The sequence below is a fragment of the Melospiza georgiana genome, chromosome 8 (genome assembly GCF_028018845.1).
Source record: "Melospiza georgiana isolate bMelGeo1 chromosome 8, bMelGeo1.pri, whole genome shotgun sequence".
NCBI lineage: Eukaryota > Metazoa > Chordata > Aves > Passeriformes > Passerellidae > Melospiza > Melospiza georgiana.
The window spans coordinates 794,915-819,260 of record NC_080437.1 but is presented as its reverse complement, the minus strand read 5'-3'; the positions used below and the strand labels follow the sequence as shown (position 1 = coordinate 819,260).

General features: G+C 45.3%; 1 protein-coding gene and 1 long non-coding RNA gene across 4 annotated transcripts; one reads left to right on the top strand and one right to left on the bottom strand.

Moving 5' to 3' along the window:
- Nucleotides 1-248: 248 nt before the first annotated feature.
- Nucleotides 249-1,919, bottom strand: LOC131086234 (uncharacterized). The gene is made up of 3 exons (XR_009114729.1): nucleotides 1,716-1,919; nucleotides 735-870; nucleotides 249-399 (listed from the first exon to the last, which is right to left on the bottom strand). It is a non-coding gene; the product is annotated as an uncharacterized LOC131086234 (long non-coding RNA).
- Nucleotides 1,547-24,346, top strand: LOC131086233 (core histone macro-H2A.2). 3 transcript variants are annotated; one of them, XM_058029150.1, is made up of 9 exons: nucleotides 1,547-1,629; nucleotides 8,560-8,793; nucleotides 15,445-15,551; nucleotides 16,745-16,942; nucleotides 18,163-18,273; nucleotides 18,631-18,730; nucleotides 19,632-19,721; nucleotides 21,393-21,567; nucleotides 23,649-24,346. In XM_058029150.1, the coding sequence occupies exons 2-9, from the start codon at nucleotides 8,622-8,624 to the stop codon at nucleotides 23,812-23,814; spliced, it is 1,119 nt and encodes a 372-aa protein (XP_057885133.1). In that variant the 5' UTR covers nucleotides 1,547-1,629; nucleotides 8,560-8,621; the 3' UTR covers nucleotides 23,815-24,346. The 3 variants fall into 3 exon arrangements, with proteins under 3 accessions (XP_057885133.1, XP_057885134.1, XP_057885135.1); XM_058029151.1 differs by lacking the exon at nucleotides 1,547-1,629 and adding an exon at nucleotides 2,370-2,708; XM_058029152.1 differs by lacking the exon at nucleotides 1,547-1,629 and adding an exon at nucleotides 3,862-3,978.

Below are 24,346 nucleotides of genomic sequence, written 5' to 3'. Positions count from 1 at the left end.
CCTCCCAATATGGTTCAATACACTGACAAGCCTACAGATATCTTCTTCCTTTGATAAATTCCAGCTCTCAGTGGGCAAGATCAAGGTAAGGCTTCCTCTTACATGCAAAATAAGTCAAATTCATACATGAGTTTTATCTCCTATGGTCTCAAGGCATCTTGACCTTGTTTTCAAAAAGCAGTGAGGAAGAGAACAGACCCCAAAGAATTAATCCACACCAATGCATTGAGGCTCTTACTCAATGCTTGAAAAGAGAAAAGGTATCTTTATTTCCATTTTAACAACAGTCAAAACACAGCTGTGTAAAGGGAACTGCTTTCCCAAGGTCACAGGAAAACGCAGGTCCTGAGCTCAGGCCCTCTTTCTTCATGAGATGGTGTGATCCACAATTAACATAACCTGGGGAAATATTCCATTGCTTTTTGACCCACCCAATCCCATCCTGTGCAGACATAAAATTGCTTACTTTGGCAGAGCCAAAACCAAGCTCAAGTGCATCTTTTATGATTTTTTACAGTGGCAAAGAGAATGCTGAATGCATGAATGGTTCTTTCTCTCTGTTGTTCCCAGACACCCTCCTAAAGTAACCCTGCAAGCAAGCAGGAGTGGCCTGTGTTAATAATGTATCTCCTAGTGCACTACAGTAGCACCCAAATGTCTTTATAGCAAAACCAGCGCAACAAAGTATTTGTATAGGAACCATGATACAAAGCCAGTTGGATTTAGAAATATACCTGAGAGGAGTCAAAGAGGTGTAGCCCTGCACTCTGCTGTTTGCACCAGCCTCTGCTCACGGATTTGGCGCTGCCAAGACTCAAAGCACAATCGCTTATTGCGTCTCTTGGAGCTCGAGCTCTTCAATCCGTGCGGCTGCAGGGAAGGAAAGAAAAACCCTCAGCTTCCATTCGGAAGGGAACTTTGCAGCCCTCACGGACGAGTTGCAAAGCCTGGGAGCGCCCAGAACGCTCCAAGGCAAGACAACACAAAGAGCTGCCGGCACTCTTTGTTAGGGCCGTTCCAAGCCCACTTGGGGATGCTGCAATATTTGGGTTAGAGCACCATAGCGAGGCGCACAGGCCGCCCTGCCAAAGGCACAGAGCGATGGGTGGCCCTCTCTAACAAAAACCAGGCGCTCCTCGGGCTTTAACCCCATCAGGGATTGCCTTGAAACCTCTCCATCCCCGAACTCCTCCACCCCGGGAAAGGATGGCAAGGCTTTCTGCCTTTATGCTCCCGGCTACCACAAGCCCACAGGGACTGGGGTCGGGGGGGCCCTTTCTGTGCTGGGCGGGGAGGGGGCTCCTGCCCCCACCGCAGCCCTGGGGCCCGGCCGAGGAGGGCGGCAGCCAGGGGAGGGGGGTTGTAGCGGGCCCGGGCTGCAGTGACTCCTCCTAGAGGCGGTATGTGCCGAGCGGGAGGAAACCCCTGCCGCCCCCCTCAGCAGCAGCCGCCATCGCCATTGAAACATACAATACGGGGAGAGCGGCTGAGGCGGAGCGAGGGCGGGGGGAGCCCAAAAGGGAAAGGGGGAGGAAAGGGGAGGGGGGGCAAGGAGAGGAGGAAAAGAGGGGGAGGAAAAAGAGGAAGGGAAGACAAGAAGGAGGAGGCGGCGGCGGCGGGCGCCGGCAGGTGAGGGGAGCGGCGGCGCGGGGGTTCCGGGGGGGCGGCGAGGCCCTGCTCCTCTCCTTCCCTCTCTCCTCGGCCGCACGACCCACCTCCTCCTCCTCCTCTTCCTCCTCTTCCCGGCGCCGCTGCCGTTCCCCGGGAGGGCCCGGCCATGGCCGAGGCCGTGAGGGGAAAGGGCGTGAGGGGGGCGGGTGAGGGGCGGCCATAAAGGGAGGGGGGGCGCGAGGCGGTAACGGCGGCGCGCGCGGGGCCGGCCCCGGCTGAGCGGTGTCTGGGGGGAGGGGGCGGTTCTTCCTCGCTCGCTGCCTCCGCTCGGCCGCCGCAGCGCTTCCCGTTCCGGGGCCGTGCGGCGGCCGCCACAGCCGCCCCTCGGCGGGCAGCGGGCGAAGCCCCCGCGGCGGCGGCGGCGCTGGCTGAGGGCGGTGTGAGGGGGGGCGTCAGGGGGGAGCGTTTGCGCGGGAAAGCCGGCGGCCACACCCCCCCACACACACACACTGCACTGCGCCTCGGGACGCCTGCGCGGCCCGGCTGCTGCCCCCGCCCCTCTCCTGTCGATCAAGAGGCTCTCAGCCAATCACCGCTCTCTCTGCCCGGCCCGGGCTGCCGCAGCGGCCAGTCAGCGGGGAGAGTGGGCGGGGCGGCGGTGTCCGGGCAACGGCGAGGCGTGCGCGGGGCGGGGCGGCGGCGCGGGCCGGGCGGGCCGTGAGGGGGCTCGGGGCGGCTGCGGGGCCGAGCGCGGGGTGCCCGGGCCCGGCTGCTCGCAGCGGCTCCAAAGGCTCCCTGTGGGGCCGGACCAGGCCCGTCCTCTCGGGGTCCGTCCTCCCGGCCCCGCAGGGGTGGCCCGATGTTGTTTGTGAGTGGGAGCTGCCTCAGCAGGGACCCCCGGGGTTGGGGGTGCCCTGGAAGCTTTCGCGGGGGACGCGCTCGGTGTGGGCGGTTGTGGAGAAACCCCACCTGCCCCCTGAACAGCGCTATGGCCTTAGCAATTCGGTCAGAGAACGAGCCGCTGCTTCAGGTCTTCCGCGTTATTCTTCACAAATATTTCCTTTATAAGTGAGTGTGCAGCCTAAGCTGGATCTAAGGTATGTCTGTGGATTTCTTGTCAACTCTTTACTGTTCTAATAGATCTTCTGCTGGAGATGAGGGGAGTGCAGCTGCGTGGATAGTCCTGAATGTCCTTTCTTTTAGCATTTGGCTGCTGAGTCCGAGTTCTCTCGGTGTTTGGAAGTCACAGAACCACGGAATAATGAGGTTGGAAGAGACCTCTAAGATCATCGAGTCCAACCTATGTCCTAAAACCTCAACCATAGCACCAAGTGCCATGTCCAGGCGGGTAGTGACAGGGCGAGGGGGTATGATTTAAATCTCAAAAAAGGAGAGATGTGTGTCAGATGTTATGAAGGATTCCCTTAGTTCTTCCCTGTGAAGGTGGTGAGGTCCTGGCACAGGTGCCCAGAGAAGCTGTGGCTGCCCTGGATCCCTGGAAGTGTCCCAGTCCAGGTTGGATGGCGCTTGGAGCACCCTGGGACGGTGGAAGCTGGACTCTTAGGTATTTTCCCAGGAGGCAGAAGGGAAATGTCACTGGCTGCCTTGGGCTCTGAAGAAGGTAAAACCCAACAGAGGAAAGCCCTGCTCGCAGTCATGTTGTAGAGAGCCCTGTGAGATGCTGTAGCTCCTCAATCCCCCATAGCAACACAGGGATGTTGGAATCATGGCAGAGTGGGGTGTGCTGTGACCAATTAAGGGGCAGGGAAAAGAATTGCTTCCAGTTGCCCAAGCCTGATGGCAGGCAGGCAGGTACAGACACAGCCCTTGGAGCCCAGTGAGGATGGACTTAGCACGAGTGGCACAGGTTTATTTTTAAATGGAGGCTGATATGGACACAGCCCTTGGAGCCCAGTGAGCATGGACTTAGCACGAGTGGCACAGGTTTATTTTTAAACGGAGGCTGTGCTTCATGAGGAGAAACATAGAGATGATGAATCAGCTGGCAGAGAGGGAACAAGTGTGGGTAGACTTTTCAACTGATAAGGCCTTGAGGCTTGGCTGTGTCCTCAGCAAAGAACAATTAGGGCAGCAGTGCTCAGCTTGTAGCCCTTTACCTGTTGGTTGCAGGTCAGGTGAGTATGGAGGGGTGAGCTCACGTGCCTCTTCCTGCAAGAAAACCAGATCCCTGTCTATGGGATTTCTTTGTCCAGGTCCACAGGCGTTTTCTCTGCATGTTTCTTTGTCCAGATCCTGTTGTGACTATGCCAGAGCTTGGCTTTCTACCCAAAAGTGCCTCCTGTAGGAGTCAAAACAAGACAAGAGCACACTGCTGTGTTTATTGCTCCTCAGTGCACCCTGCTCCATGTAAGTTGCAAAGCAGAGACAGTGTTAGCGGAGTTTTGAAGCATCTTGTATTTAGGCTCTCGCAGCATTCTGCAAATGTAACCCTCAGTGCATTTGGAAAATATTTTGGGATTCCAAGAGCTGGCTTGGCAGCAGGGGAGTAAATAATGGCAGAGGGCTTCCTGTGAGAGAGAAAGGGAAAATAAAGGAGTAGGCAGGGGTGGAAAGTTCAGTGATAGCAGCAGAAGGATGAGCCAAAAGTGAGTAATTAAACATTAATTTCTATAATGCAGCAATTAAACATAAATTTATGTAATGCAGCAGCATGGCCCAGAGCAGTGCGGTTAGTTGTATACAAATGTTTTGATTTTCTACCGTGGAGATCAAGTGTAACAATGGTATTTTCTGTGGATCCAATCCCTTGATGTTTGCCTTTTTCCACTGGGATTGTTTCTATAGAAAGGAATATATGAGAGGTTAGCTTAATATAATTTTGATACAGGTAGTGTATTCTTTCAGCATGGCTCTCTGCAGGGGTTCAGTGCTGGCCTGAACACTTGGGTGATGCAGCTGTGCTGCCAGCATTGCAGGAACCTGTTTGTACCCTACTGCGCACATTTATTAAGTTCCACTTCAGAAAGAGTTATTGTTGCTCTGAAGAGAAGGCTGTCCCAGAAATTGGCTCCTCTGATGGCTAGAAGCCCAATTCCCGGCCTAGGTTTGTTATTTGGATGTCAGTTGTTACAAACTGAAAAGGACGTGTTTTAAGGGCTGTTGCTATTATGAAATTAAAAGTTCACAAAGGGTTTGTCACAAATTGCAAGTTTCATTAAGGAAGGAAGATGGGCAGGTCCAGCCTCCAGCCCTGAGGCAGATGGAGTGCTGCTGGATTTGTGACATTCATTCTCAGATTGTTCTGAAGTTGTCCTGCTGAGGATTCTGCTGCCTCGCTGTGTGACCAAGCCCAGTGCTGCTCTCTCATCTGCTGCACAGCTTCTGTAAGGGTCACTGCTTAGGGAACACCTGCTCTGCACCTTCACAGCTTCTGTCACAGTCACTGCTTAGGGAACACCTGCTCTGCACCTTCACAGCTTCTGTCACAGTCACTGCTGTATGGAACACCTGCTCTGCACCTTCACAGCTTCTGTCAGGGTCACTGCTTAGGGAACACCTGCTCTGCACCTTCACAGCTTCTGTCAGGGTCACTGCTTAGGGAACACCTGCTCTGCACCTTCACAGCTTCTGTAAGGGTCACTGCTGTATGGAACACCTGCTCTGCACCTTCACAGCTTCTGTCACAGTCACTGCTTAGGGAACACCTGCTCTGCACCTTCACAGCCTCTGTAAGGGTCACTGCTGTAGGGAACACCTGCTCTGCACCTTCACAGCTTCTGTCACAGTCACTGCTGTAGGGAACACCTGCTCTGCACCTTCACAGCTTCTGTCACAGTCACTGCTTAGGGAACACCTGCTCTGCACCTTCACAGCTTCTGTCACAGTCACTGCTTAGGGAACACCTGCTCTGCACCTTCACACCTTCTGTCACAGTCACTGCTTAGGGAACACCTGCTCTGCACCTTCACAGCTTCTGTCACAGTCACTGCTGTAGGGAACACCTGCTCTGCACCTTCACAGCTTCTGTCAGGGTCACTGCTTAGGGAACACCTGCTCTGCACCTTCACAGCTTCTGTCAGGGTCACTGCTTAGGGAACACCTGCTCTGCACCTTCACAGCTTCTGTAAAGTCACTGCTGTAGGGAACACCTGCTCTGCACCTTCACAGCTTCTGTCACAGTCACTGCTTAGGGAACACCTGCTCTGCACCTTCACAGCTTCTGTCACAGTCACTGCTTAGGGAACACCTGCTCTGCACCTTCACAGCTTCTGTCAGGGTCACTGCTTAGGGAACACCTGCTCTGCACCTTCACAGCTTCTGTAAGGGTCACTGCTTAGGGAACACCTGCTCTGCACCTTCACAGCTTCTGTCACAGTCACTGCTGTAGGGAACACCTGCTCTGCACCTTCACAGCTTCTGTCAGGGTCACTGCTTAGGGAACACCTGCTCTGCACCTTCACAGCTTCTGTCAGGGTCACTGCTGTAGGGAACACCTGCTCTGCACCTTCACAGCTTCTGTCAGGGTCACTGCTTAGGGAACACCTGCTCTGCACCTTCACAGCTTCTGTCAGGGTCACTGCTGTAGGGAACACCTGCTCTGCACCTTCACAGCTTCTGTCACAGTCACTGCTTAGGGAACACCTGCTCTGCACCTTCACAGCTTCTGTCACAGTCACTGCTGTAGGGAACACCTGCTCTGCACCTTCACAGCTTCTGTCAGGGTCACTGCTTAGGGAACACCTGCTCTGCACCTTCACAGCTTCTGTCAGTCACTGCTTAGGGAACACCTGCTCTGCACCTTCACAGCTTCTGTCAGGGTCACTGCTGTAGGGAACACCTGCTCTGCACCTTCACAGCTTCTGTCACAGTCACTGCTGTAGGGAACACCTGCTCTGCACCTTCACAGCTTCTGTCAGGGTCACTGCTGTAGGGAACACCTGCTCTGCACCTTCACAGCTTCTGTCACAGTCACTGCTGTAGGGAACACCTGCTCTGCACCTTCACAGCTTCTGTCAGGGTCACTGCTTAGGGAACACCTGCTCTGCACCTTCACAGCTTCTGTCACAGTCACTGCTGTAGGGAACACCTGCTCTGCACCTTCACAGCATCTCTAAAGACCAGATCATGCCTCCCCACTTCTTTTCACCTTCCCTTGGAACTCTGTGGTTCCAAGCTGGCAGCTGGCAGGCAATTCAGAGTGGGATGATGAGCAATGCCAATTTTGACATGTCTGTGTCTGATAGGTTTCATCTTTCCCAAATTTTCTCATCATGCCCACATGATACATTGCTCATAGAAAGAAATAATTGTCTGGCTGATACACAAGGACATGCCAAGGTTTTACAGCTCTCTGCTGATTTTATACCTTTGATATCATAAATGAAAATATTATTATAAAATTTAGCTGTATCACCTTGATTCACTTTCCAAAGTGTCTCCCTTGTTGTGTTTCCTTGTTTCACGGAGGTGAATGGGTGCTGGCAGTGAGGTAGCTGTGCTTTCCTTGGCAGAAATACCATCTCTGGCAGACCTGCTCTGTGTTTGCTTCTGAGGAGTAACCAGGCTCATAATTATGCCTCCGGGGCAGCTATCAAAATGGAGTTAAAACCAAGTTTTGTAAACAGAGTTAAAGCTTTCCCAAACATTATTTGTCTGAGAGTGAGAACTGGAGGTGTAATTGTGACCACATGCAAGCTTTGGAGTGGAGCGGAGTGGCAGAGGTTTGTTCTGTGTTTATCCCTAATCTTGTGGTTGCCAGAAAAATAAGGAGAAAACAAGGTTTGTTTGCTTTGCTGCTGGTATTGCTACACTGAGAGTGCAATTCAAAAGCAAAGTTATAGCAAATATTCCAATTATCCTGTGTGGTGTTTGTGAGGGTCCCCAGGACGAGGTGAGAATCTGACTCCATGTTCTCAGAAGGCTGATTTATTATCATATCATATCATATCATATCATATCATATCATATCATATCATATCATATCATATCATATCATATCATATCATATATCATATCATGCCATACTAAAACTATACTAAAGAAAGAGAAAGGATACAGACAGACGACTTAACAAAAATGATGATAAAATGAGAGAGTGTGACAGACTCAGAGATTCCAACACAAGTGGCTGTGGTTGGTCATTGAATTAAAACAATTCACATGGAACCAATCAAGCATTCACCTGTTGGTAAACAATGTCCAAGGCCACATTCCAAAGCAGCAAACACAGGAGCAGCAATCAGATAATTATTGTTTTCATTCCTCTCTGAGGCTTCTCAGCTTCCCAGGAGAAAATCCTGGGCAAAGAGGATTTTTCAGAAAATATCACTGTGCCAATCCTGCTTTTAATGAGCAATGCCTCCACTTTAACAGGTGTGGAGGGCAGGTTTGGATTTTTCTTCTGGAACAGCAGCAATGCATGAAGATCACAGAATGACAGAATCATGAGGTTGGGAGAGACCTGTAAGATCATCAAATCCAACCTATGCCCTAATACCTCAACCAGACTATAGCACCAAGTGCCATGTCCAGGCTTTTTTTAAACACACCCAGAGATGGTGATTCTGCCACCTCCCTGGGAAGAGCATTCCAGTACTTTACTGTTCTTTTGGTGAAAAATTTCTTCCTGATATCCATCCTAAACCTTCCCTGATGTAGCTGCAGGCTGTGTCCTCTGGTTCTGTCAGAGACCGACCCCACCTGTCTGCAGCCTCCCTTCAGGAAGGTGTAGAGAGCAATGAGGTCACCTCTGAGCCTCCTCTTCTCCAGGCTGAACAGCCCCAGCTCCTTCAAAGGCTCCTCACAGGGTTTGTGTGCCCAGCCCCTCGCCAGCCTCGCGTTTGAGCATCCTTCCCAAACTGAGGGGCCAGAACTGGACGCAGCACTCCAGGTGTGGCCTCACCAGTACAGGGGCAGAACGCCCTCCCTGCTCCTGCTGGCCACACCGCCCTGTTATTTCTCACCAGCCCTCTTGGGTTTCTCTTGCAGCCCCCAGATTCGGAGCAGGGCACCGAGGAGCAGCAGCACACTGAGAAGCAGCAGGCTGCAGGATGTCGGGGCGCAGCGGGAAGAAGAAGATGTCCAAGCTGTCGCGCTCGAGCAGGGCCGGGGTGATCTTCCCCGTGGGCAGGATGATGCGCTACCTGAAGAAAGGCACCTACAAGTACCGCATCGGCGTGGGCGCGCCCGTCTACATGGCTGCTGTCATTGAGTACCTGGCAGGTAAAGGAAAGCCTGCTCCTGCACGGCTGCTCGCTCACAGGAGCCAGGCTTAGCCAGGGGCTGGGACCCTGGAAATCAGGGTTTGTTGAAAACTCTGAGGTTCGTTTCTTTCGTGGGGAAGCTTAAGGTGGAGATTCTCTCCTTTAGTGAGCATGCTTGGTCACTGCTTGGGAGTGTTATTTTTGTTTTGCAGAGTGAGGAGTCACTTCTGTGTAGTTTTGTACAGTCATGGAGTACCTGGCAGGTAAAGCAAGAGCCTGCTCCTGGCTGTGCTCCTCACACAGGAACCACCCATGGGATGGGATGGGATGTGAGCACTCCTGGAAATCAGGATCTGCTGAAAACTCTAAGGAGGTTCATTTGTTCTCTGAGAGAGAGAGGCTCAGCGTGGAAATTCTCTCCTTTAGAGGCACCATGCTTGGTCACTAGCTGGAGACTTCTTTTGTATTATTTTGCAGAGCGAGGAGTCACTTTTGTGTAGTTTTTGTCCTACTGAAAAATGGTATTAATTAGGTTTTTTGGTACACCTAAATGTGAATAATAGGAGAAAAAAAAGCAAACCCACCTTGTACTGCTTCTGTGCTTTTTAAGTGAGAAAACTGTTTTGCTGGCTGCATTTCTCCTTGCAAGAGAGTGTCAAAGTGTTGTGAAATATAAAGGTGGGGGGTTTAATTAAAATTAAAATTAAAATTTAATTTTAAAAACCCTTTTGCTTTGCCTAAGTGTACAAAGATAGTGTTCTAGGGTTTAAATCTTCCCACACACCCTGAGTTTTCTTTTTCCTGCCTTTCTGAAATTGAACTTTGAGGAAGGGGCAGGTGTCCCATGGTGATACAATACACTGTGATTCTGTACAGAAATATTTCAGAGTGGGTTTTGATCATACCTGCTGAGTTCCTGGTTTAATTATGGAAAATGGCACTTCAGCAAATGGTTGGAATTCAGGGTCCAGGTCACTCAGGGGTTACAGATCAAGACTGAGGTGCATTGGAGAATCTGTGAGAGTCACAGCCTGGATGGAATCAGCTGAGTGAGTTGTGTTTCAGCAGTGTAGTTTATTGCCAGGGTGGCATGAAGAAGCTTGCATGGAGCCTGGTTGTCCATGCAACAGATTTTATGTAAACACTGCTGTCTTTTTCACATGTGAAGCTTGTTCTCACTGCCAGACAATAAAAGCATTATTTTCTTTCAAGGGTGTGGAGAAAATCTGAGAGCTCACTAATTAATTTCACCAATTTCACAATTTCATTATTAAAATTAAATTTATCATAAAGCCCAATAGTAGATTGCAAAAATGTCCATGTTTGTGGCAGTACATTCCAGATGAGAATCAATTGTATTTGTTTTTCCGCTGAGGCTACTTCTGGAGCTGGAGTGACAAAGTATTGCTTGTGTTGAAGAAATCACAATAACTTTTATAACATAATGTGATGCATTGTGACTCTGCTGACCTTCTGTCTGCAGAGAAATACTTTTCTTCTTCTCCTACTCCACAGGGAGATATTTCTAGGATAAACATTTGGAGATGCTTGTTCTGAGCTGTGGCAATTTTTACAAGGTGCAGTAATAAATTGTCAGCAGCACATCTGGAATGTGCAACATTTCAGTGCTGCAGACTGACTTGTGGTCAGCACTGTTTGCCTATTACCTGAACTAGAGCAGTGAAATTCTTGGCTCTGCTCCTGGGTTGTAAGTGCAGTTTAATTTCAATCGTTAATCTGATATGAGCAGATTATGTGTGGGCCTACAATTTGCTTTAGGAAAAAAAGAATGTGTAGTCAACCAGGCAAGAAGGTTGCTAAAGGTGTAGGCTGGGAGCCCACATAAATTGTAAGGGAATGCTATTTTCAGCTGCTTGGTTCAGCAGAGAACTCCTGTATATATTGTGATAGAATGGAGTAATGTTTCTGAGAAAACATTTATTGCTGCTGGATTGTGCGCTTTCCAAACCAAAGTTGCTGTGCACTGTCCAGGGAATTGTTTGGAAATATTACAAAGGTGGAGAGTTCAGTTAAAAAAAAAAAAAAGTGTTGCAGCATCTACAGCATCTAATCGTGCTGATCTAGTTATTGCTAATATTACAGGGGTATAAAGTCTTTGGTTTTGGGAAGTCTCTGGAAACAAGATAGGTTTTTCCAAGGATGTTGTCAAAGGGGGTATGATATATCAAACAGCTACATTTTCTTATCATTATCTGATCTTTCTATTACAAATGGCATTCTTTTCTCCTGGACCTGCAGGTGTGAAATGGTGGCTCCTCAGGATGAAAGGCTGCATGCAGGGGAGCTGCTTCAGGCTAAATCTGGGAGAGTGGCAGTATGGGACTGAAACAGAACAGAAGCAGGTTGAACATATTTTTTTTTTTAAGTTAAAACATTCCTGAAAACTTCTCCTCTAAACCCCTGAGTGCTTCTCTGTGTTTGAGCAGAGATTTAATGCTTTACAAAAGGAGATTGGGGTCTGTGCTACCTCAGAGAAATGTGCTTTCTCTGGCCAGGCTCTAACTTTGATAAAACATAGGTTGCTCATGCTCAGCTGAGACTTCTTTGACTTTACCAGCTAAAATCCCTGAAGATTTGGTCCTCACTGAACATGTTCCAGCCCCTCTCAGCTCCCAAATCATAACATTGTGGGGAGGCAGTGGTTATGGAAGAAAAATATTGATGTTAGAGACAGGGTAGGGAGAGGTCTGGCTACTGGGGAGAGCTGGACTGATGACCAGTAGGCAAATAAATGGTGAGGAGTGTCCAGATATCCTGCCAGGAAGCTGGAGAGCAAGGTGAAAAAATAGGAAATAGGCCAAGGTGATGGAATGAGTGCTGGTAATGAAGAACCTGGGCAGAAATATTGAGCCAGAGTAGACAGGAAAAATGGTGACAGGAAAGGTGCTGAGATAGAAATCTTGGTGTGGATTGGCAGGAAAAGGAGATTGGGATGTGGGGAAGCAAGTCATGGCTGGGATAGGAGCAAGGTGGATGAGGCTGGAAGGGTCAAACAGAACCAGAACCACCTGAGTGCCTGCAGTCCTGCAGGGCTGGCATGGAGCAGCAGATCCCTGTGAGTGGCCAGTCCTGCTGGTCACTGCTGCTGGCCCAGAGCACTGAGCCTCAGGGCTGGCATCATCCAGAGGCTGCATAAACATCTGGAGCACCCTTGCTCCCAGTTTAGGGAGTTGGGACTGCTCTTTGCCTTTGGTATGTGTTCTGTGTCACAGAGATACCAGAGCCCTGGCTGTTCCCTTTGTAAGCAAGGTTGGTCATGGCAGCACCTCACAGCCATTATCACCCCCAAATCTGCACTTTGCCTGATCAATCCCATCATTAAAATGCCAGCAATGGTGGTGGAATCTCAGGAAGAGGTACAGTGTGAAGATCTCCTCACTGTTCTAAACCTTTCTTTGTAATCTATCAATGCTGTTTTACATTTTAGGCTTGAAAATCATATTGTAAAATTGCAGCTTAATTCCTATCCAGAAGGTTGTGTTTGCTGAGAATTCCACTGGCTTCAGAGTTAAAATTCTCTGCAAACTTGGCCTGAGTCCCATGTGATTGATGGGTTTTGCAACAGACTCAAGCTCTGAGTGTTCACAGAGCTGACTGCAGGCACAACCACCTAAATCAAACATCAACTGCATATGTCCCACAGGGCATCTTCCCAAAAAGCAGGCAGAGAACACAGAAGCCCCTTGATGAGGAAGCACAAGTCATGTTCAAAGGAACTTGTGGGACATCTCAATGGAAAGCCATCCTCTCTGAATTAGGGCAGAACACACCACCAGCAAAGGCTTCCTCCTTCTCAGGAACCACCTGGAACACTCTTCTGCCTCTTGTGCTCATCTGCCATGCAGAGACAAATCCAGCACACACCTTTCCACCTGGAAATGGAGGACAAGGACTCCATCATCAGTAGATTATTGCAGAGTAGAGGTATTGCTGGTAGATTTGATGTGGTAGTGTAACAGGAGCTGACAGAATTTCTCCTGAAGGGGAAGTGGAAAACAAGACAACCTGTATGAAATCTTTTCAGTTTTCTATCAGTAATTCTCACAGACCTTTCTTAGCAGTCCAGCTTCCTACACCCTTTGGCATGGCTAGCATGCTTTAGTTCCCAGACATTTCAAATCTGCTGATCCATCAGCTAAAGAAACCTCTTTTTCCTGTATGTCACAGGGTCACTAGAGGTAATCCCATTCAGGTCATAGCTTGGCTGCAGCTTGTCTCTGCTGGAAGAGAGTTATGTGCTTCTGAAGGTGTCTGGATTTGAAGTTAAACTTCAGATGTGGAGGCATCTTTGTGGATTTTGACTCTTGCAGGAAGCAGTAGTATTTGAGATTTCAATCTAATTCTTAATACCTGTGCTTAGAGCACAAAGTAAAACCAATTTAGGGCTGAAAACATCAAGATGCTCAGTTCCAAGAGAGCTAGAATATAGACCCTATATTCTACTTTCCTATAATCTATATTCCTATTATATTCTATAATACCTATTTATATAGGTATTATAGGACCTATATTCTCAGAATAGTATTTTTAGAATTTAGGTAACCTCAGCTGTTAAGAAGTTTCTACTTGAAATGTGAAGCAGTTTCTTTAGGGATCTGTTATTGTTAGCAGAGCATGTGATAACTGAAGCCTCCAGTTTTGATATTGTATTTTGTAAATTTTATATTCTTAAGATTATGAGCCTCTGCCTCCACCATTAGAAAAAAATATGCATAAAAACCTTCACTAGAAGGAGGTAAGGCAATGATTTACTATGCAGATGTTTGGCATCCTTAGGTAAGTCATGTACATATTCCACAATCTGCCATACATCACCTCTGCCTCGGATTCCCTTCTTCCCAGTGGCCTGGGATGGATGGCTGGCTGGCGTTTGAGTGTTCTGCCTTTTTTGCTCTTAAATTAGGCAGAGGACTAAGAGTGCACCATCAGGATGCTGCTGGCCAAAGGACCCAAACCTGGGGCACTGGGGTGAGCACACAGGTAGCAGGATGTGCCCGTTGTTGGCACACCTGAAAGAGCTTCAGTTCCCACACAGGTAAGTATCTGCTGGTTTTTGGGTTTATGTTTTTCTCCCTGATGCAATTTTCCTCTGCTGTCAGCACACACCTGCAAACTCCACTGGAGGAGCCTGGGTCTCTTTTCTTGCTCTCTGCTGGTGTGCACAATGATGGGATCTGTTCCTGCTGTCTGCTGCTGTGTTAGCTCTGCTGGCAGAGGGTCTGGCACCTCCATGGGGGTGAATACAGCTGGGCTATGTGGGATCTCTTTGCAGTTTCCTCCTTTAAAATCCAGGACACACTAGGAGATGCTAGGGCTGAGAGGTTCCTGCCCTAACTTTTACAATTCACTGTGAATATGCATATAGTTTTTTAAAAAGGCTTTTACATTTCCAACATTCAGTTAAATATGTGTGCTGTGTAGCAGTGAAAACTGGAAGACAAGTTTGTACTTTTGTTATTCTGAGTAGAATTGAAAGCTTGTATTTTCCCCATGAGCCAGAGCTAAGCACCATGTTGAAATCATTTGGATTTTAGCCAAACATTATGTACATTTCCACTAGATTTTTCCTGAAAATCCTTCTTTTTATAATATAGTTTTAATGTAGTCTGTAAAAAGGAGTAAGATATCATTAAGACATCAATAAGTTACTAACAGGACACTGATTTGCTGTAATTTTCATATTCCTGTTACTGACAAACACAAACCCAGAAGACAGGGACACTGTATACTTTTAAAATGAAAAAAAAATGTGGATATGATTTTTAGGAGTAATTGGAAGGAAAAAATCCTTTCTCCTTCCTTCTCAGTGTTTCAGTAGAGTTCTTATATGAGAAATAACTTCTGAGTAGAGGCCAAACTATGTAAGCTAATGAATTATACTGATTGCTACAGTCCAGATAAGCTCAGGAAGATGTGTCTGTATTTCTGTAATAATTAGGAAAAGCTCAGTGACTTTGGCTACAGTATAAATGTTACTATTTCTCTAACTGGTAGGTAGAGAAACTACCTTTGAAGTGACCTCCTGTACCCAGAGATGTAGAAGGACCCTTCTATCAATATTTCATGCATTGAAGCTCTCATGTTGTCTCTGCTTGCATCTGGATCAAACCTTTCATATCTTGTTCTGAAATGAAGCTTCTCACAGGTTTTCAGCAGGGCACTGAAATTCCAGCAGTGCCTGGCTGGTGTGTTGGCTTTCCAAGTATTTCTTCAAATGCACCTCAGTCTTCATCTTCCCTGGTCCTGAGAATCCTTGCTGTTTGTCAGAGCTGTCTGTTCCAGGTTGGGGGTTTCACTGCATGCCTGACTGTTCTGTTGTCACAGGGCTGCTGATACATTTTGGGCTGCTGAGGTACATTTTTAGGGGCTTTTTTTGCCTTTTTGAAAGAGAGTTAAAAGAAATTATGTGAACCAAGCTTAGCATGTTTTCTCCTTTAGGGAATTAGGAAGGACAAATGAATTTATCTAAATGTGCTGATATATTGAGTGGGGTTTGGTTTCTGCCTTGCCCTAGTGAGAACCCTTCATTATATAAATCTGGAAACATCCCTGAGAAGGTGAATGGATATTGAGAAGCAGTGTAAACTGTGTATGCAGCATGTACCTAAGCTGCATTTTTGTTACTGGTTTTTATCTTGATGTGTTACAGCTGAAATCCTGGAGCTGGCAGGAAACGCAGCACGGGACAACAAGAAAGGAAGGATTGCCCCCAGACACATCCTCCTGGCAGTTGCAAATGATGAGGAGCTGAATCAGGTGCCTGTTTGCATTTTGGTGCAGGAGTTGTGTGCTTGGGTGAAGCTGCTACCAGGGAAGGTTAGGAACAGCTTAGTCTGAGGCAAGAATGAGATTGCAGTTACTGGAGCAGAAGATTGTGCCCTCTTAAATAAAAGGAAACAAAAATTATGGTTCTGAGATACCTCATCTTAAATCTTATGGGCATAAACTTTGGTTCTTCTTAGCCTATGAGTCCTGTTGAAACAAGCAGTCTTGATGCTTCACTTTTCCCTCAGGGACAGTCAGTACTTAAAGAAAATGTGCAAGATCTTTTCCCAAAAGCTGTAGAAATGTGTGTTTTCTATTATACTGGCTGTGAGGCCTGTGTTGGGTAGGGATCTGGCTCGCTCTCTGCTCTTGCTGCCTCCCTGTCTGTTTGCCCAAACTGTGGTTTTCAGTGCTCTGACTCCTGGGATCACTTGTGGGATCACTTGTGCTAAACTTGTTGAGTGAGGACAGAGATCACAGCATGGGCTGCAGACTGTGCTATTCAGGGCTGCTGAAAAGGTTCAGTCAGCATCAGAGGGTCTCCTCTGTATGAAGATGGATGATGTCATTCACACTTTGGATACTCCTGCACTTAGTATGACTGCTTTAAATAATGAAAATGTGCTGCCCATGAAGTCATGGGGCTCTGTTTCCAGTCAAGTGGAGTAAAAATTCAAAACAGGCCAGAAGAGAAAGTGTGCTAACACTACCAGCCCTTCCCAGCTCTGTGTTTCTGGTCAGTGCCCTGTGAACTGGGATCCAGATCCAGTGTTGTCTCTTAGGAATTAGCCAGACTTTGTCCTCTCCATGGTATCACAGCCCATTCCTGTTGTTTGCCTCTGCAAAGCAGGTCCTTGGAGCTTTTCCTTGCTTTCACTGCTTGTTTCCCTGCCAAAGAGTTCTGCATCCAGCCCTCTTCTGAGCAGGGCTGTGGTGCCGTCCTTTTTTGAAGTACCCCACACACTCTTCTTCTTTTCCCCTGATTCACTGCTTGTGGGTCACCAAGAACAGGTTTGCACTAGGAAGGGGTAGGAATGATGGTACAGGAACAGAATTCTCCAGGATGTGCTGGCTGACTTTGCTTGCCAAGTTCCTTGTTATTGTGGATTTTCTCCCTGATTGTTTTTGGTGGTGCAGACTGAGAGGATCTGTAATTTGCTTCCATGCACTGCTTGTCCTTGCAGCTGCTCAAAGGTGTGACTATTGCAAGTGGAGGTGTCCTGCCCAGAATTCAGCCTGAGCTTCTAGCCAAGAAAAGGGGTGCCAAAGGCAAAACTGAAACCATCCTTTCCCCTGCTCCTGAGAAGAAGGGGAGGAAATCCATGGTGAACAAAAAGAGTGGGAAGAAGGCAAAGTCTACCAAGGCCCGGACGTCCAAAAAGGTGAGAACAGGACAGGTACAGATTCTGTGTCACCCTCTGCAATAATCTCTTAATAATTGTGTAGATCTCTAACTCTGTGGCAGTGAACCCTTTTAAAACAGAGGAAGCTGTGTTGTAAAACATTTTCTACCAGAGAGATGTCATCCCTTCAACCTTGCTCAGTTACTGGGTTGCTGTTAAAGATTTTTCACTGTCCAGAGAATTTGACATGGAACTTCAATGTCATTGTGACAAGCTCTTTGTTTCATGTGTTCTTAGCTGTGCTGTTGTTAGTGAGCTTTAAAATAAGAATAAATCAATCAGAACTTGACCACTGCACTTTCCCATCTTCTATCACTATCCAAAATGGATTAATTTGGTAAAGCAGTAACCCAGATCCGTGCTCTTGGTTTGTCATTCCAGAGCATGCTGAGCTTTTCATTGGGTAGAGTTAGATGATATCAAGCTTTGACTTAAACTTTTAAAACTTGAATTAAGCATATTTTTCAAAGTTTTAGGACAGTTCTATAGGTGATAATATGCAGAAACAGCCTTTAAAAAGACAACAGAGTTGCTTAATGGGATGTTTAATTGAATGCCTCTGTGCATTGATCTCAGCTACCACCTCACTTTGAATTGTGCACATGCAGAGTTTGGATTGTTAGGAGGTGGTAGCTCCTTGACAAACCTTAAAGCAACTATTGAGAGGTGTGAGGAGATGTTCCTTTAGCCCTCTAGGACTGGTAGGTGTGCTGCTCCTGAAACTAAGCTATAGGAAGGCTTTATCACTTAATAACTGAGACTTAAACATTTGTTTTTCAGACCAGAAAGTTGTTTTTTCTTCAAACTGGAGCATTTGACTGGGTTACTAAGTGACTAAGTTTGATTTAATATGAGGTTCTGCTCTGTTAGCAACAAAAATAAACTAACACATGCCCACCCATGTAAATACAACCTTAATTGTCAGTAAATGTACAGATGGATGTGGGTGCCCTGCCTCTGAATGTGACTACAAAAACATGTAAAGCCTCAGATGAACCACTGATTTAGCATTATATAAACAGTGCAGACCTCTGTTGTTACATAACCTTAGGGGATTACAAGGCTATGAGTAATGTATTGATCTGAGAAGATAAGATTTGTAGTAAGTTATTAGCTCTCTCCATTACTGAATAATGCTAGGTGGTGATTATTTTGTTTCCTTTGAGAAGTCTTGCTTTTTTTTTTCTCCCATCAAATAGAACAAACAAAAGGACAATGAAAAAGAAGGAGCTTCAAATTCAACAACTGAAGATGGACCTGGGGATGGTTTCACTATCTTGTCCTCCAAGAGCCTTGTGCCAGGACAGAAGGTAACAAAGAACAAAAACAGATTAGCATGAAGGGAAGGATGCTTTTCTCTTAAACCAAAGCATTTCCAAAATCAGCCTTTTCCCCTTCAAATTATGATGTTAGAACATTTGTTTTCTAGCAATAACTTCCTCTGAAGCAGGCTTCCAAGTTGTGGGCATATCACCAAATAATCTGAGTGGTGTGCAAATTAATTCATTAAAAGCTAAAAGTCAGAATCACACATACTGAACAGAATAAAATAGCTGGTCTGTGAAAGACTGAATCCAGCCTTCTTTCACTTCAACTTTTTGGTATGAAATGATTTTGCACTGGGGTTACTATTTATTTGTTCCTCCCCTCTCATTGTTATTTTTCAGCTTTCTCTGACACAGAGTGACATCAGCCATATTGGCTCCATGAAAGTAGAAGGAATTGTTCACCCTACAACTGCTGAAATAGACCTCAAGGAGGAAATAGGTGAGGCTCTGTACATGCAGAAAATACCACATCTAGAGCTGGAACAGGAGCTGGTCTACTGGCTGCCTGCTGAGATGCCCTCCTGTTTCATCCCAATCTACCCCAGGCCATAAAATATCACTTACAGCTTCTGAAAATCAGGCTGGGTCTGACTAGGTACAACAGGCTAATCACTGATTTGTCTGCTTTTAATGACAAGCAAAACACAGATAATTTGTTGAAGCACATGAGCAGCAAAGATGTAAATAATTATTATTGAGGTGGTTATTGGCTTGTTTTTACATTTGCATTTGAAAATTGCATTGCAAAATTATATGTTATTAACACTTCTAACTATAACTTTCATTGTAGGATGTTACATAATTTAGAAATACTCATGTACAAAGCCTTATACTGCTCGTGCAAAATAAGGAAATACTGTTATTACCAATATGGAAATTTAAGCAGGAGGGAGGTAAAAAGCTGTTCAGCCAGTCCCATAGGGGGCACAGAATCTAGTAGCAAGCTTTGGGTCATTGTTTTTTAGTCATCAAGACCTTCACTGGCATCCCAGCTATGTTTGTTTCAGTAAGTAGTAGGGTTTGGACGTTGGGTTCATTTTGGAGGCTGAAATCCTGAGTCCTGAAAGTCCCACTCCACATTATTTTAGCCCTGAGTCAGAGTAAAGAGCATTCTTACAGATACTTATATTAAAGTAATTTCCAATAACAGCATACAAGGCTCTTTAAAACCATAAAAAGTAAACTTTATCTGTGTCTAAGCAGAGTGGTAAACATAAAAATCAGCTGCTGCTGATAGAGGGAGCCAGGATGGTGTGTGTACAGTGTTTTTTAAATAATGTGGACTTGTTTTTCCACACCGATACTCCGAAGCCAAGGCCTTTTGCTCTGTGTCCCTGCAGGCAAGGCGCTGGAAAAGGCTGGAGGCAAAGAGTTCTTGGAAACAGTGAAAGAGCTTCGCAAATCCCAAGGACCTTTGGAAGTTGCTGAAGGTGAGAAGGATTCTCTGCTCTCTTTTGGACATGGCTCGTTTTATATGTTCTTTTCTCTGGACGTTGTGATCTGTTCCTGTTGTTATGTGTCTTTGTGATGTAAATGTTTCTTCAAAGCTGATGCTGAGAGGGGAAAAAAAGGAAGAATAGGACACCTGTGGGCTGTGTACATTCTGTCTTGAGACTGATCAATTTGTCTGAGACAATTTCTGTCCATGGGAGTCCAAAATTTAAGGAAATCTTGTGCCATCTTTTCTGCCCTGTTTTTAGTGCAGCCTTAGTGAGAATCAGAAACAGCTCTCAGCCTAACATACAGGCTGAGGAAAAATTAGGCATAGGAAAAAATAGTGATGCTTCATAAATTATTCTTCTTTATGCATATTAGATGAATGTATATAACCCACATAATTGCTTTACTTTGGGCAGAAATGAAGAAGTGATATGATCTGCAGAACTGGCACGTTTTTTGGAACTGCAGCTGCTTTATTAGAGGAGCTCCCTTCAAGGGTTAACACATTTGCAGCAGGGAATAGTTTGGGACCTCAGATTGTGCTTCCCTTGTGGACAGATTAAACCAATTGAAGGTGTCTGGAACACAGATGGAGAAAAGTTACAATATGCCTTATTTGGCTTAGTATCTCTATATTAAAAAAATTGCTTTAAATAGTTTGGGAAAATTCCTAATTGAGTAGCCTAGTTTTATCATCTGAAATGATAGAGAAATTTTTATAGAAGATAATTTGCTTGACTTTCATATCAAATCAAACTAATACGCCGTAAAATCAAAGTAAACTACTTTTCTCTGTCAGCATCACTACCTAACTAGAAGATAGATTCCTTTTATACTATTAAGACAAGAACTCCTTTTATACCATTAAGACAGCTGGTTAAAATTTAAGTAGCACAGAATTCCTCTATGCCTGCAACACAATCCCTCTGTGAAGGAGAACAAGTGAATAGATCCAGGATTTTCATCCTTGGGCTAATTCCATCCTGCACAGCTGATTTCAGAGTGTTTAACCTGAGATTACCTAGACACCCAGACTTCCAGTAGTGCTGATGGTGACAAATTGCAACAAAAGTAAACTGATGCCATGCTGTAAGCTCTGCAGCTCCTGGAGAAATCTTACACTTTCTTAAAAATCAATCTGAGACTCCTAATTGGACATAACTGGTGGGGACTTTCAACAAACAACTTTGATTTTCATGTCCTTGTCTGAAATTACCCAGCTGTAAAGTGAGTCTACATATTAATCCTCAGCTCTCTGGAATTGTAAAGATGGTGGGATGATGATGATGATGATGATGGAGGATGTTTGTACAAAGCACTCAGTGACAGCTCTGCAGAAACACTGTGTTTAGGGCAAGGTTTTTGTGCTTTGCATAAAACAAACCCAGAGGCCATGCTGAATGAGAGAGCTAAAAGCCATTATTGAGTAGCTGTGTGCTAACCAAATGAGCCCTGGGTTCTTTGGTCTCCAAAGAAGTAACAATTGATCACAGAAGGAATGGTGAGACAGGTTATTATTGCAAGTGAGCCCCTGTGGTGTATTTTAATCCCAAATGCATTTCTTTGGAGAGGTGAGGTAATTAAGAAGTTACTTTGGGTTGAGAGGTCGTTGCAGGGCGGTTTCTGTTCCAAACTAAACGTTATGTTTTCATTTGTGTTAGCTGCACTCACTCAGTCTAGCGGCCTAGCAGCAAAGTTTGTCATCCACTGTCACATCCCACAGTGGGGCTCGGACAAGTGTGAGGAGCAGCTCGAGGAGACTGTCAAGAACTGCTTAACAGCTGCAGAAGACAAGAAGTTGAAGTCTGTGGCTTTCCCCCCGTTTCCCAGTGGCAGGTAGGAATCCCTGTGTGGGGAGCAGAGGTGGAACGGGCTGTCAGAGCTGCTGCAGTGACACAGAGGTGCCCTCTGCTCTGTGAGCCGGCCTCTGCTGGTCCATGTGACCCAGAGCTGCTCCAGAGGAATGCACTGAAGTGCAGTGTTTGCAGGAAACTGCCAGAGAGCCTTTGTAAAGGGAAATTAGCCAGCCCACAGGAGAGCTGAGTGGGCTTGCTGTGTTTTCTATTGCCAGGCAGTCATTTGCATTCCTCTGCACCACCTCGGGTTTTGTGTCCCTTCATTTTGCTGTGGGGAGTCTTATTAAACACACATTTGTACTAATGAGATTATAGCAGCATAATTCTGCAGGCAGGTTACAGTGATGCCACCTGAGCCACGTGGATGTGGGGTGTTCATTAAGCCCTCCTGATAACAGATATTGCAAAGACTTGTCACACAAAACCTTTCAGAAGAAAAGAAAATCTGTTTCTCAAATGTAGGTCTGCTTTCAAAAGTGTGAACCATTAAACCAAGTGTGAAGCCACACATTTCTTTCTTAATAACTAGCAAGTAGAATGTGCTCGACTAAGAAATCTGAAGTTTTTTCTTTTTTTCTTTCAAATTACTTTAAAAATCAACAGTTTGTTGATCTCTGATGACAAGAGATCTTACTGCTAACTGCAGTAGTTATTTTGTGTGACTTCACGTGCTTATATTTATTTGTGAATAGAATAGAATAGAATAGAATAGAATAGAATAGAATAGAATAGAATAGAATAGAATAGAATAGAATGAAATAGAAATAGAAATAGAAATGTATCTATTGATTTTGGTAGTAGTGCCCAAAGAGTAGAGTACATAGTACAGTCCTCTAGTGTTGGCCTGACAGTGAATAAAATGAAAGTAAAACTGCATTTAATCAGTGAAATCACCACACATCACTGAGTACACACGAGGTGAAAATGCCATTTTTATACAGATACTTTTCACAGAAAAATATAACTTTATGGATCAGGACAAAAGATTAAATAGAGGGGCAGTGCAATTTTTAGTCATTTTTTAATATACAGATCTTTTTGTTTATGGTTTTCAGTGGAAGCAAAATGTGATACATTACTTTAACAGTCTTTAATATAAAAATTTACTATAGCTTTTAATGCCAATAGACATAACTTCTAGACTTCATGTCTTCTAAGAGCAAAAATAAGAATAATCCATTCTTGGACCATTAGTCTTAGTGCAGATCCTTCTGCTGCTTTGTTCCATTTTACTCTGTTGCTCTTACAATTACTCCTCCTAACAGAAATAGAGAGACTGACCAGGTGCTGCTGGTTTACACTTCATTTATCCAAGTACCTCAAAATTTCCTGAACAAAGGCAGATTTTCAAATAGGACTTTCTGGTTTTTCTGTCATTTTACTCTATCTCCATGTCTGCACCCGAAATGCTGGTTTTGTGGGTAGATTAAGAATTATACTATATCAGTTATGTGAATCTCCATTTTCCTCTGTCCCATCTTATGGACTGTTCACAGTAACTGATGTACCATTGGGATACTTCAGTTGTGCCAGATCTTTTTGATGGTTTTCAATATAAATATGATTGTAGGTTAGAGAATATTACCATCAAGAGGAGTGAATGAATGCATCTCAACCTAAATATGGCTTGGAGTTGTAATTTTAATTATTTTCACAGGAATCCCAAGCAAAGTATTTTAAAGACAGAGAGAGGAAGTCAGCTAAGTAGGTGATGTTTTGGGTTTGGTTTGTTTTTAGTTCTCAGTTAAAAAAAAATAATCATCCTTGGAAATTTTTAGCCTGCAAGGCAAAAGGGCAAGCTAAAAAAAATTAAATTATTATAAATAAAAAAATTAAAATAAAAATAAGCATGAATAAAAATTTGTAAATAAAAAATTTGGTTATAAGAAGTAGAAGCAGATGAAAACAGAAATTAAGGAAATGAATTCAGCAGCAGGTGAATATTGTTATCAAATCCTTGGGGTTTGCCAAACTGCAAGTGGCACTGGAGGAGCCCTGGCTGGCTCCTCTCAGCATCCCTGCCCCACACTCACCTGCTCTCTTTTCTCCCTGACCACACAGAAACTGCTTCCCAAAGCAGACAGCAGCCCAGGTGACCCTCAGAGCCATTTCCAGCCACTTTGATGGCAGCAGCTCTTCCTCCCTGAAGAACATTTACTTTCTGCTCTTCGACAGTGAGAGCATTGGCATCTACGTGCAAGAAATGGCCAAGCTGGACACGAAGTAGCAACGGCAGCCAAATGAAACTTTATTTTTCAACAAACTTGAGTAGCATTCAAAGCATTAGAGGTGGGTTTTATTTTTTCAATGTGACGATGAGGGGGAGTGGTAGTAGTGTGACGTGCTGTGACTTGATGGAGAGCTGTGATTAGAGATGAGAGGGGTTTAGTCCGATTTCTTCATGCCATTTTTATCACCTTAAGCAATTGAGTTATCATCATCTGGCTTCAGGAGTTTAGTGTCCTTTGTTACTTTAGTTTAGAGGTTTTTAAAGAGTAACCTCATTTTAGATTTGTAGTGATGATTTCTTCACACACACATGCCACTTTCAAGAAAGCTCTTAAAAATGTCCTGCTCCTTTTTCCCCTCCCTTGAGGGTAGATTGTAAACTCCTGCCTTCAGCCCACAGAGAGGTGAAAAGGGTTTTAGAAGTGATGCATGAGGAGCTTCTGTTTTGCTTTTAACTCACAATAACCTCTGTAATTACTGAGAATATTTCATGGTGATTTTGTTTGTTTTATAAGAAAAAAAGAAAAAGA